Source organism: Triturus cristatus, chromosome 10 (assembly GCF_964204655.1).
Source record: "Triturus cristatus chromosome 10, aTriCri1.1, whole genome shotgun sequence".
In the NCBI taxonomy this organism is placed as follows: Eukaryota; Metazoa; Chordata; class Amphibia; order Caudata; family Salamandridae; genus Triturus; species Triturus cristatus.
Window position 1 is genome coordinate 1122162956 of NC_140593.1, and position 14121 is coordinate 1122177076.

The window sequence follows — 14121 nt, forward strand, 5'->3', positions numbered from 1 at the left end:
TCATGGATTGAAGGTGTTCCACAGAGGTCATCTCAAATTGCTCACTTAGTTTGAACATTAATCCTCCTGCAAGTATATTACATCAACTAATATGTAGACACCAGAGGCAAGCAGGAGAAGTTCATGGTAAAGATATTAAATATCCTTAACAAATAAAACTGTGTTTGAGAAAAGTTGATTTTATTGGACGTTTAGTGTTCTAATTACACATCAAACAATTATTAGAAAATAAAGAAGATGGGGAGCAACATTACAAAATACAGTATCATAAAACATGTAGAAACATGTTTCATATAGATTTTGAAATATTCAGATAAAATGGATAAAAACAAACAGGCAATACAAAACAAATTCTTTAGGCCATTGGTATTCCTCCGTAAAATATTTGTGAAATACTCTTCTACATAAAGCGATGGAGGGCATACACAATATTCCAGCAGCAAAGAGGGACTGATTAAGGAATTAAACCTTTGTGTTTTATCTACTCTCCTGACTTCCTTCAGTGTTTAGACTGCTTGCCGTTATTTATAGAGCAATTTCTTTCTACTAAGCAATTGCAATAGTGTTGTTTAATTATCACCATGTTTATGTGACCAAAATGAACTCCTCCATGAAAATGTCTACATGGACAACCTCTTCTTGGAAATAGCATGATTGTGTTCGTTAGTTTAAAGAAATAATTCGGAATTTGTTTGTTTATGAAAAATATAACTTGTACTTTTCATTTTTTCAGGAAAATCTCAGTGTTTCCCAAATTAACACAATAAAACAGACCTTAATAACAGTTATTTTGGAGAAAGTGAGCTCCAACTTCTCGTCTTTCACCCCGAATGATTGGAAAGAGTTCATACAAAAGGATCTGGTTGAATTGTTGGGAAGCTTCAATGAAACCCATCTTCATCAACTACCAAAAAATATTACTTGCGCCTCTTACCATGAAATGTAAGTATTTGGCTTTGCGTTCTACAAGAAACAACTGAGATTGAATTTGCTGGAATCAAGTTCTTGAAAAGGATTCTGTAGATTGACATGTTATACAAAGTTAAATCTGCTTTCAGCTTATACCGCGGCAATGGTAACTTATTGCACTCAAATGTCAACCGGTAGAAAATGGTAAAATATGTAAGCTGGTCATCTATCTTTTGCAGACTGAAAGGATTTGCCAAGCGTTACACTTCTCTAACAACTGACTCAAAAGTGGCTGTCTACAGATTTTATATTAAGGAATTTCTAAGCCAAGAATCTCTTAACACAGGTACAGTATACTGCAAAGGCAATTGTTTATGTCTATATCATTTTCTTTAATGATCATTGCTATATCACACATCAATTTACTGAATTATCCCAAAACATAGGTGCTGAAAAGGTGTAACGTGTGTCCGACTTTGATCAATACACATGGTTTCTGGGATCTGAACTAGCATGAAAAAACACTCACTGAATATCATTTGTCTGAACATTAGGTGGAAGCTAGAGTTCATTCTTGATTCACCCTCTCACTGACCCACTCTTGTGATGACTAAAGAAACACCACAGTGCAGCACTGTGTGATTGCTGAGCACCTATCACACGAGTTCAGCTGTGACATCTGAATTCACCAGTGTACCTGCGAAACTATAGCCACATTGACAACAGGTGTTATCTGGTACCTAAAGGACATCCAAATGTCATTAATCAGAAAGTGATCCACTCTCTGCCTGATGGCCATTACCTTCTATTTGAAGGCATTTTCCAGGATGGTGACCAGAATTACCCTAATAAATAGGGGTGGGCGAAGTTTGTGGAGTTTTGCCCACTCCACTCTCTGTGCGGATCTGCGAAAAACTATGTGATGCGATGCTGAGAGGAGTTAAGTTGGTGAAAGCAAGCTAGAGAATTTGCATGTTAGACAACCTCCCAGTGAGATTTCTGAACAAAGGCGGTTGTGGCAGGTCGCTACCACTACCAATGAGAAAGCTGCAGCTCGCATTGAAGAAGCTGCCGCTCGAGTAGGAAATCTACTGGAGCGAAAGTAGTGCTCTCTGGTGCTCCACGTGATGTCGCTCATGCTGATTTTATAGGGGAGAGAAACTTTTGGCACAAATAATTTGCACGAAATGCGTGATGTACTGGACACCACCGCTCACTGAGCTCTGCATAGCATGGCAGAGTTTTTTCAGCACTACGTGGAGCTCCGGGTACTGCGACTCTGCAAAATCCGCCCTGGCCTACTAATAAGCGCAGGTAGCAAGAAGGATTTAGGGTAGTTCATCTCAAACTGGAAAAAAGGAGCAAGGATGTACACAATTACTGACTTCATGCTGTTCCATTCAAAGCAATCATCAACATATGAGTGGCTATAGGCCTACTACAACTGCAGAAAGGGTTCCAACAATACCAGAAGGTGACACTGAGGCCAATTGGCAGTGTTCTTAACTGGGAATGTTGGCTTCCCAAAATAAAATGCAGTACCTCCTGTTTCCTACAGTACCTATAGGTGTCTCTCTGTTATATAGAGCACATGTGATTGTTGTTTGGGAGACCTGTTAACACTTGAGCCAAAGCCAGAATATTGAGGTTTGCAAGGGAGAGAAATTAGCTTACATGCTAGATGTCTACAATGGAGTAGAACCTTGATCCCTATACCCTTACAAAGGGTATAAATAAGATTCTAGGACACCTGCAGGTTTAGGCCTTAACGTCTTGCTGGGCATTATCTCTGCACGAAGAGGTGTACCTGTCAAACTCTTGCCACAGCTTTCCTTGAGGGCATTAGTTTTACGCTGTCTCAGGAAGTAAGCATTTGTGCAATTTCCCCCTGTATGTATCCATTTTACCTCCCTCTCATTTTGGAGAATGGTTGTCTTTTCATCTAGAGATTTGATCAGCAAAGTCAGCAAATGAGAGGACAGTGGGCCATGTGCCATGCTGCTGTGGCAGAGGATGCTACACTGAAGTCTGGCAAATGAATGCTACCATAGCATGCTTAGGGTTCCCCATCACTGTGGTGGAGAATTTCTGGGCAACAGTGCTACCCCCATTTGTTAGAAAGGCTCCAATTGGCATTGTTTTGTTTTTTCAGGTACAACCCCCTAACCCGTGTTTGGCAAAACAAGAAAGGAATGTCTCTGGTGCACTTTCTCCCTGAATGTGCCTATCATTTTTTTTCCTCTTTCAACGACCCTTCTTTTTATGAAGCCATAAGAACAAACATGCTTAAAGTCTGATTCTAAGTGGAGTGGAGGTTCCAGGACTGTTAAGTGGGTGAACCTGTGGTGGTCAGCCTACAGCAAAGTCTCTTAGATAGGAAATCAAACTGATGCTCCATTTTTGAAAAGCAAGCGATCTCCCACTGCTCAATCAGGCAGGATCGCAATTAGGGGGGCACACGTCATTTGCTAGTTTTTGGCTCTTGCCATACCTCTGCACATTTCTAAATGAGCCCCCGTGAGCTTGGTTAATCTCAGATCAAAAGTCTGCAGTGCCTGCTACATTATGGCAATTGTCCAAGAAACATTCATACCACAGGCTGAGAGAAACGCTTCCTCCAAATCAAAGAATAGAATCCTGATGGAGGACCTATTGCTTAACAGTAGGACTAATAGTTCTTGGACTATGATTTGCTGTTTCATACATATAGATATAGGAATAATATGCCAGCTGCATCAGGCTTACACAGACAGCACTACCAAAGCCTTGGCCATGAGTAGATTTTGTTGGTATGCAGGTTTCTATGATCGCCGGTTGCATTCTCTAGTCACTATTCACATCCCTTACTGAGTTATGTGGAAGAAGAAGGCTTGGGAATTGTATAAACCGATGTATTGCCCATCCTTGAAAGGCCAGTTGTACTGGTTGGGATCCAGACCTAGAGGTAAATAAAGACAGGCTATGCAAGTAAGAACAGTGAGGCTGGTCCTTGGGTCTTGAAAGCTTCACCAGAGTTGCAAGAACTTACGTGGGAAAGCTGCTGAAATCAGTCAGTGTCCCATTATGCATGGTTTAAAGAACTAGAAATTAGTTATAAGCTTCACATGCACAAGAAAAACAATGATGGTGGAACAAAACAGCAGCCAAATATGATTGAGCGACCAAGGATTGTCTGTGCCATGCTTCGATATTAGAAACTTATTGAGATTGAAAGAAAAAAATTCTGATTAATAATACTCCCCAAAAGAAAGAACTGTTGAAGACACACATATACCTAAGGATAGGGTTGAGTAGAACGCGATGCATATATGCATGTCATGCACTGATGTGTAAAATTGACCACTTATCCACAACAGAATCAATTTGTGTAAGGTGTTGACGACATGATAATAGGAAAGTGTCATAGTGTAGAAGTAATGTTAATATTATGTACAAATCTACCACAGACCAAATCAGACACACAATATCCTTCATCATCAGCAGCAAAAACGGTACTATTGATGATGGTGCCAGATTTATTGTTTTTGTTTTCGCAACAGCTACAGATGACTTGTGCAAAAGAACTGAAGCTGATGCAAACATTATGCTATTATCTTTCAAAAGAAGAGACGAAATTAGGGTGTTTCAGAATGTAAACGTTTTTACAGGACTAAAGTCAATCTTTAATGCATCTCTATTTCAGGCACAGGCATCGCTTGTGATGCATCAGGTATTACATCATGGCTGAAGGAAAACCTAATGCAGTTCATTCAGCAATCTAACATTGAAGATCTTGCACAGTTCAACAGAAATCTTAACAAGGTAGGCCCTTTGAAATATACCTTCAAACATTAGAAGAAATACATGAATTTACATTTTTGAGTATGAAATTATGTTTTGCAATGATATCCACTGAAGGATAAATCAAAAATAAGACTCTTTCAACACTGAATTCATTCAAGATTTAAATGTGAAATTCACTGCTCTTTATTTTCTCTAGGTGTTTATACCCAGTAATCTTACAGCAGAGGAGCTGGCTGAAATAACCATATATGTGGATGAATTTAAAAATGAAACATTAAAAACATTAATTCTGGGACAAATCTTGCACTTTGACAACAATGAAGTATTTTTGCAGTATCTTAGCGCTTTAAAGATGACTATTTGTCTCGTAAGTATTGTATTATTCACACAGGGTGTATCAATATTTTAAAAATAGCCTCATTTCTAAGTGACATGGTGCGTCTCATCCAAAATCACTATTTATTTTTAAAGTTTGTGAACAGAGTGTTGAAGTAATCAACCCTCCTCAACAACCCAAATAGAAATTAATAATACCCTTTCTAAAATGTTTTTTGTTTTCAGCTATAAATCATTATCTTCTAAACATAATTCTACTTCTCATCACAAGCATTTGTCACTGATAAATATTTTTTGCCTTTCACAGAGCTCAAACCCATCTACAAATGTGACTTTGTGTAATGCGTCTGCTTTCTTCACACTTTCAACTCAAAAAGAGTTTTTGAACAACACTTTATCTGCACTCAACATGGACTGGTGCTTGAAAAATATGAATGAATGGGTCAGACTTTTCCAGATTGTCATTGAACTATTTCTGAGGGTCATAGATGAATCCGATCTATCACGATTACCACTTAATATAACATGTGAAGGCTACCAAACAATGTAAGTAAAAGTCATCAAAGCCAACTTTTAAATATCTGCAATTAAAAGTGAATGGATTGGTTTTCTATTTAGTACTCAATATTTTCTTTTTTCTCTTTAATTAATGACTACAGAATAAAACAGCTGAGCGATGTAGTCCTTGAACTCGATGTCAATAACAAACGTGCCATTTACGAATTCAGTGAAAAATACCTTTCTCAACAGTTTGACAAAGCAGGTACACATGTTTTAATTGCAATATGAAGCTTTAAACTTTATTGCTGCAGGGCGTAAAGTACAACATCTTTATTCTCACACCCAGAATTACAGATATTATAGGCCGCAGTACTTCTGGGATACTCCAATACCGCTGTATTCTAGGTGGGACCTTTAGCGCACACTTACGATTGAGATATTACTATAGGAACCTGCATTGAAAAAACAATTTTTGAATGAAATTCTCTATTATGTTCCTATTGAATATTCTCTTAGTGAATACAAAAATGTATTGTCACCTAATGGTGCACTTCAAGAAAATTGTTAAAGTGACTTTCATGATTCTCTGCATGTGTAAATTACTGATATCAGAAACTAAAATATATCTACCCAAGGAAATGAAAGAAGCGAAAATACACCCATTTAAAAAGATGAGGATGTTACAAGAAAAAGTAGTCTGAAGCTAGACAGATGATAGTAACTCACTTTCCACATAAGAAGTTCTCTAAAATATATTGATTAATGCTCAGCAAAATATAATTTTATTAATCTACAACGGAATACGGTAAAATACCAGTGCAACTCGCTATCACACTGCAAGTGTGGGTCATACAGGTAATTAGTACACTTCTTCACATGTAGGCCTGACATAGAAGGTTAGATTTAGATGGTGTCTCCTTTGTAAAAAATATGATGTGAACATTACGTTGGATTTGCATAAAAAAAGGTATTCAAATAGTCCCCTGAATCACAAAGTCCAAAACGGACAGTTCAGTGGCTGGCAAAATCTGTTATTGACATAGGTGCATTTTCGACCAACTTTAGTTTTGAGAGTTCTTTATTTTGGCACATTTGAGATATACATCAGCACAACTGACTTAGCAAAACTATAGAGCAGCAGTTAAATATTCTGCTCTCATTACAAATTCATCACAATGCCTTAACACCTGTTATTCAATGCTTAATGAAACCTTTCTTTTGTTTAGGCTCTGCATGCGCATCAAATACAAACGGAACAAAGCAATGGCTAGTGAAGAATTTGGGTGCCTTCTTCTCATACGCTTCAGTCTCCAAACTTATAGCCCTGTACCCCAATCTAAGCATAGTAAGTGGTGAAGCTGAAAAACATATCTGTTTGCCACACAGTTTTACTAGTAGCAAATGGGTTGTCTGAAGTCTTTTCTCACTACATCATTCTTTTCATTTCCTTTCTTGTATGTCACCATCTTTATTCGGGGCAGGATCAGTAGCTTAAATTAGCAGGATTTTTCTAGCATTGATACCAGCACTATATGTTTCTTCGAATAAGAATAATAGTGGTTCTCAAGTCAACTTACACGCTTTTATAAAAGAATGGCAAGACGTTTAGACGGGAGCACTTTCTGGAACACAAAGTAGATGCATTTGAAGTTTCTATTTTAAATACACTCAAGGGAATTTGTTTTAAATCTGAAATCAGCCTGGTATCATACTGACTCCAGAAACTATGTATATATGTTAATAGATAAATTTTATGTAAAGTTATTTGCTTCTAAGATTGCTACATGCTAGAGTCCTGCAGTTTCACCATCGTATGCTTATTTTTGTCATATTCAGGAGGTGCTTACTGGAACTCTATCACCAAATGAAACAGCTGTGCTCTTGACGAAACCAGAAGTCATCAACAACTCTACACTGCTAAAGCAAATACTTAGCCTTGTGACACCAGATAAAGTCACAGTGTATTTGGAAAATATCCTGTCTGCTTCTGAAAAGGTATGGAAACGTATTCAATGACATCAACATAAGGCACAACATAAAATAGTGGGCTAGTAAAAACACGAATTGTTTGTAGTTGACATATGAACCCAAACAATGAATGACAATGGGGGATGAAACCTTTTGTAATTGAAACAATGTCACAAAGCCATGATATGATGAAGATGACTGTGTGGTTAACAGGTAAAAAGCAACCACCAATAGAAAGGGGTTCTGCAGTTCTACCATTGTAATCGCCATGGGACAAACATAACCAAGAGTTGAGCAGTGCATATGAAGAGAGAGAATCATGGATTGAAGGTGTTCCACAGAGGTCATCTCAAATTGCTCACTTAGTTTGAACATTAATCCTCCTGCAAGTATATTACATCAACTAATATGTAGACACCAGAGGCAAGCAGGAGAAGTTCATGGTAAAGATATTAAATATCCTTAACAAATAAAACTGTGTTTGAGAAAAGTTGATTTTATTGGACGTTTAGTGTTCTAATTACACATCAAACAATTATTAGAAAATAAAGAAGATGGGGAGCAACATTACAAAATACAGTATCATAAAACATGTAGAAACATGTTTCATATAGATTTTGAAATATTCAGATAAAATGGATAAAAACAAACAGGCAATACAAAACAAATTCTTTAGGCCATTGGTATTCCTCCGTAAAATATTTGTGAAATACTCTTCTAAATAAAGGGATGGAGGGCATACACAATATTCCAGCAGCAAAGAGGGACTGATTAAGAAATTAAACCTTTGTGTTTTATCTACTCTCCTGACTTCCTTCAGTGTTTAGACTGCTTGCCGTTATTTATAGAGCAATTTCTTTCTACTAAGCAATTGCAATAGTGTTGTTTAATTATCACCATGTTTATGTGACCAAAATGAACTCCTCCATGAAAATGTCTACATGGACAACCTTTTCTTGGAAATAGCATGATTGTGTTCGTTAGTTTAAAGAAATAATTCGGAATTTGTTTGTTTATGAAAAATATAACTTGTACTTTTCATTTTTTCAGGAAAATCTCAGTGTTTCCCAAATTAACACAATAAAACAGACCTTAATAACAGTTATTTTGGAGAAAGTGAGCTCCAACTTCTCGTCTTTCACCCCGAATGATTGGAAAGAGTTCATACAAAAGGATCTGGTTGAATTGTTGGGAAGCTTCAATGAAACCCATCTTCATCAACTACCAAAAAATATTACTTGCGCCTCTTACCATGAAATGTAAGTATTTGGCTTTGCGTTCTACAAGAAACAACTGAGATTGAATTTGCTGGAATCAAGTTCTTGAAAAGGATTCTGTAGATTGACATGTTATACAAAGTTAAATCTGCTTTCAGCTTATACCACGGCAATTGGTAACTTATTGCACTCAAATGTCAACCGGTAGAAAATGGTAAAATATGTAAGCTGGTCATCTATCTTTTGCAGACTGAAAGGATTTGCCAAGCGTTACACTTCTCTAACAACTGACTCAAAAGTGGCTGTCTACAGATTTTATATTAAGGAATTTCTAAGCCAAGAATCTCTTAACACAGGTACAGTATACTGCAAAGGCAATTGTTTATGTCTATATCATTTTCTTTAATGATCATTGCTATATCACACATCAATTTACTGAATTATCCCAAAACATAGGTGCTGAAAAGGTGTAACGTGTGTCCGACTTTGATCAATACACATGGTTTCTGGGATCTGAACTAGCATGAAAAAACACTCACTGAATATCATTTGTCTGAACATTAGGTGGAAGCTAGAGTTCATTCTTGATTCACCCTCTCACTGACCCACTCTCGTGATGACTAAAGACACACCACAGTGCAGCACTGTGTGATTGCTGAGCACCTATCACACGAGTTCAGCTGTGACATCTGAATTCACCAGTGTACCTGCGAAACTATAGCCACATTGACAACAGGTGTTATCTGGTACCTAAAGGACATCCAAATGTCATTAATCAGAAAGTGATCCACTCTCTGCCTGATGGCCATTACCTTCTATTTGAAGGCATTTTCCAGGATGGTGACCAGAATTACCCTAATAAATAGGGGTGGGCGAAGTTTGTGGAGTTTTGCCCACTCCACTCTCTGTGCGGATCTGCGAAAAACTATGTGATGCGATGCTGAGAGGAGTTAAGTTGGTGAAAGCAAGCTAGAGAATTTGTATGTTAGACAACCTCCCAGTGAGATTTCTGAACAAAGGCGGTTGTGGCAGGTCGCTACCACTACCAATGAGAAAGCTGCAGCTCGCATTGAAGAAGCTGCCGCTCGAGTAGGAAATCTACTGGAGCGAAAGTAGTGCTCTCTGGTGCTCCACGTGATGTCGCTCATGCTGATTTTATAGGGGAGAGAAACTTTTGGCACAAATAATTTGCACGAAATGCGTGATGTACTGGACACCACCGCTCACTGAGCTCTGCATAGCATGGCAGAGTTTTTTCAGCACTACGTGGAGCTCCGGGTACTGCGACTCTGCAAAATCCGCCCTGGCCTACTAATAAGCGCAGGTAGCAAGAAGGATTTAGGGTAGTTCATCTCAAACATATGAGTGGCTATAGGCCTACTACAACTGCAGAAAGGGTTCCAACAATACCAGAAGGTAACACTGAGGCCAATTGGCAGTGTTCTTAACTGGGAATGTTGGCTTCCCAAAATAAAATGCAGTACCTCCTGTTTCCTACAGTACCTATAGGTGTCTCTCTGTTATATAGAGCACATGTGATTGTTGTTTGGGAGACCTGTTAACACTTGAGCCAAAGCCAGAATATTGAGGTTTGCAAGGGAGAGAAATTAGCTTACATGCTAGATGTCTACAATGGAGTAGAACCTTGATCCCTATACCCTTACAAAGGGTATAAATAAGATTCTAGGACACCTGCAGGTTTAGGCCTTAACGTCTTGCTGGGCATTATCTCTGCACGAAGAGGTGTACCTGTCAAACTCTTGCCACAGCTTTCCTTGAGGGCATTAGTTTTACGCTGTCTCAGGAAGTAAGCATTTGTGCAATTTCCCCCTGTATGTATCCATTTTACCTCCCTCTCATTTTGGAGAATGGTTGTCTTTTCATCTAGAGATTTGATCAGCAAAGTCAGCAAATGAGAGGACAGTGGGCCATCTGCCATGCTGCTGTGGCAGAGGATGCTACACTGAAGTCTGGCAAATGAATGCTACCATAGCATGCTTAGGGTTCCCCATCACTGTGGTGGAGAATTTCTGGGCAACAGTGCTACCCCCATTTGTTAGAAAGGCTCCAATTGGCATTGTTTTGTTTTTTCAGGTACAACCCCCTAACCCGTGTTTGGCAAAACAAGAAAGGAATGTCTCTGGTGCACTTTCTCCCTGAATGTGCCTATCATTTTTTTTCCTCTTTCAAGCGACCCTTCTTTTTATGAAGCCATAAGAACAAACATGCTTAAAGTCTGATTCTAAGTGGAGTGGAGGTTCCAGGACTGTTAAGTGGGTGAACCTGTGGTGGTCAGCCTACAGCAAAGTCTCTTAGATAGGAAATCAAACTGATGCTCCATTTTTGAAAAGCAAGCGATCTCCCACTGCTCAATCAGGCAGGATCGCAATTAGGGGGGCACACGTCATTTGCTAGTTTTTGGCTCTTGCCATACCTCTGCACATTTCTAAATGAGCCCCCGTGAGCTTGGTTAATCTCAGATAAAAAGTCTGCAGTGCCTGCTACATTATGGCAATTGTCCAAGAAACATTCATACCACAGGCTGAGAGAAACGCTTCCTCCAAATCAAAGAATAGAATCCTGATGGAGGACCTATTGCTTAACAGTAGGACTAATAGTTCTTGGACTATGATTTGCTGTTTCATACATATAGATATAGGAATAATATGCCAGCTGCATCAGGCTTACACAGACAGCACTACCAAAGCCTTGGCCATGAGTAGATTTTGTTGGTATGCAGGTTTCTATGATCGCCGGTTGCATTCTCTAGTCACTATTCACATCCCTTACTGAGTTATGTGGAAGAAGAAGGCTTGGGAATTGTATAAACCGATGTATTGCCCATCCTTGAAAGGCCAGTTGTACTGGTTGGGATCCAGACCTAGAGGTAAATAAAGACAGGCTATGCAAGTAAGAACAGTGAGGCTGGTCCTTGGGTCTTGAAAGCTTCACCAGAGTTGCAAGAACTTACGTGGGAAAGCTGCTGAAATCAGTCAGTGTCCCATTATGCATGGTTTAAAGAACTAGAAATTAGTTATAAGCTTCACATGCACAAGAAAAACAATGATGGTGGAACAAAACAGCAGCCAAATATGATTGAGCGATCAAGGATAGTCTGTGCCATGCTTCGATATTAGAAACTTATTGAGATTGAAAGAAAAAAATTCTGATTAATAATACTCCCCAAAAGAAAGAACTGTTGAAGACACACATATACCTAAGGATAGGGTTGAGTAGAACGCGATGCATATATGCATGTCATGCACTGATGTGTAAAATTGACCACTTATCCACAACAGAATCAATTTGTGTAAGGTGTTGACGACATGATAATAGGAAAGTGTCATAGTGTAGAAGTAATGTTAATATTATGTACAAATCTACCACAGACCAAATCAGACACACAATATCCTTCATCATCAGCAGCAAAAACGGTACTATTGATGATGGTGCCAGATTTATTGTTTTTGTTTTCGCAACAGCTACAGATGACTTGTGCAAAAGAACTGAAGCTGATGCAAACATTATGCTATTATCTTTCAAAAGAAGAGACGAAATTAGGGTGTTTCAGAATGTAAACGTTTTTACAGGACTAAAGTCAATCTTTAATGCATCTCTATTTCAGGCACAGGCATCGCTTGTGATGCATCAGGTATTACATCATGGCTGAAGGAAAACCTAATGCAGTTCATTCAGCAATCTAACATTGAAGATCTTGCACAGTTCAACAGAAATCTTAACAAGGTAGGCCCTTTGAAATATACCTTCAAACATTAGAAGAAATACATGAATTTACATTTTTGAGTATGAAATTATGTTTTGCAATGATATCCACTGAAGGATAAATCAAAAATAAGACTCTTTCAACACTGAATTCATTCAAGATTTAAATGTGAAATTCACTGCTCTTTATTTTCTCTAGGTGTTTATACCCAGTAATCTTACAGCAGAGGAGCTGGCTGAAATAACCATATATGTGGATGAATTTAAAAATGAAACATTAAAAACATTAATTCTGGGTCAAATCTTGCACTTTGACAACAATGAAGTATTTTTGCAGTATCTTAGCGCTTTAAAGATGACTATTTGTCTCGTAAGTATTGTATTATTCACACAGGGTGTATCAATATTTTAAAAATAGCCTCATTTCTAAGTGACATGGTGCGTCTCATCCAAAATCACTATTTATTTTTAAAGTTTGTGAACAGAGTGTTGAAGTAATCAACCCTCCTCAAGAACCCAAATAGAAATTAATAATACCCTTTCTAAAATGTTTTTTGTTTTCAGCTATAAATCATTATCTTCTAAACATAATTCTACTTCTCATCACAAGCATTTGTCACTGATAAATATTTTTTGCCTTTCACAGAGCTCAAACCCATCTACAAATGTGACTTTGTGTAATGCGTCTGCTTTCTTCACACTTTCAACTCAAAAAGAGTTTTTGAACAACACTTTATCTGCACTCAACATGGACTGGTGCTTGAAAAATATGAATGAATGGGTCAGACTTTTCCAGATTGTCATTGAACTATTTCTGAGGGTCATAGATGAATCCGATCTATCACGATTACCACTTAATATAACATGTGAAGGCTACCAAACAATGTAAGTAAAAGTCATCAAAGCCAACTTTTAAATATCTGCAATTAAAAGTGAATGGATTGGTTTTCTATTTAGTACTCAATATTTTCTTTTTTCTCTTTAATTAATGACTACAGAATAAAACAGCTGAGCGATGTAGTCCTTGAACTCGATGTCAATAACAAACGTGCCATTTACGAATTCAGTGAAAAATACCTTTCTCAACAGTTTGACAAAGCAGGTACACATGTTTTAATTGCAATATGAAGCTTTAAACTTTATTGCTGCAGGGCGTAAAGTACAACATCTTTATTCTCACACCCAGAATTACAGATATTATAGGCCGCAGTACTTCTGGGATACTCCAATACCGCTGTATTCTAGGTGGGACCTTTAGCGCACACTTACGATTGAGATATTACTATAGGAACCTGCATTGAAAAAACAATTTTTGAATGAAATTCTCTATTATGTTCCTATTGAATATTCTCTTAGTGAATAAAAAAATGTATTGTCACCTAATGGTGCACTTCAAGAAAATTGTTAAAGTGACTTTCATGATTCTCTGCATGTGTAAATTACTGATATCAGAAACTAAAATATATCTACCCAAGGAAATGAAAGAAGCGAAAATACACCCATTTAAAAAGATGAGGATGTTACAAGAAAAAGTAGTCTGAAGCTAGACAGATGATAGTAACTCACTTTCCACATAAGAAGTTCTCTAAAATGTATTGATTAATGCTCAGCAAAATATAATTTTATTAATCTACAACGGAATACGGTAAAATACCAGTGCAACTCGCTATCACACTGCAAGTGT

At 37.8% G+C, this 14121-nt stretch overlaps 1 protein-coding gene across 1 annotated transcript in view; it reads left to right on the forward strand.

Annotated features, from left to right (window-relative positions):
* The window catches only part of LOC146796679 (uncharacterized), a 482771-nt gene that overhangs the window by 53491 nt on the left and 415159 nt on the right, over positions 1-14121 (forward strand). The window contains exons 48-61 of the mRNA XM_085631367.1: positions 734-942; positions 1149-1255; positions 4592-4710; positions 4889-5059; positions 5336-5574; positions 5688-5791; positions 6756-6874; positions 7366-7524; positions 8548-8756; positions 8964-9070; positions 12340-12458; positions 12637-12807; positions 13084-13322; positions 13436-13539. Of these exons, the coding sequence (XP_085487493.1) occupies positions 734-942; positions 1149-1255; positions 4592-4710; positions 4889-5059; positions 5336-5574; positions 5688-5791; positions 6756-6874; positions 7366-7524; positions 8548-8756; positions 8964-9070; positions 12340-12458; positions 12637-12807; positions 13084-13322; positions 13436-13539 (2176 nt within the window). The remainder of the gene's footprint in view (positions 1-733; positions 943-1148; positions 1256-4591; positions 4711-4888; positions 5060-5335; positions 5575-5687; positions 5792-6755; positions 6875-7365; positions 7525-8547; positions 8757-8963; positions 9071-12339; positions 12459-12636; positions 12808-13083; positions 13323-13435; positions 13540-14121) is intronic.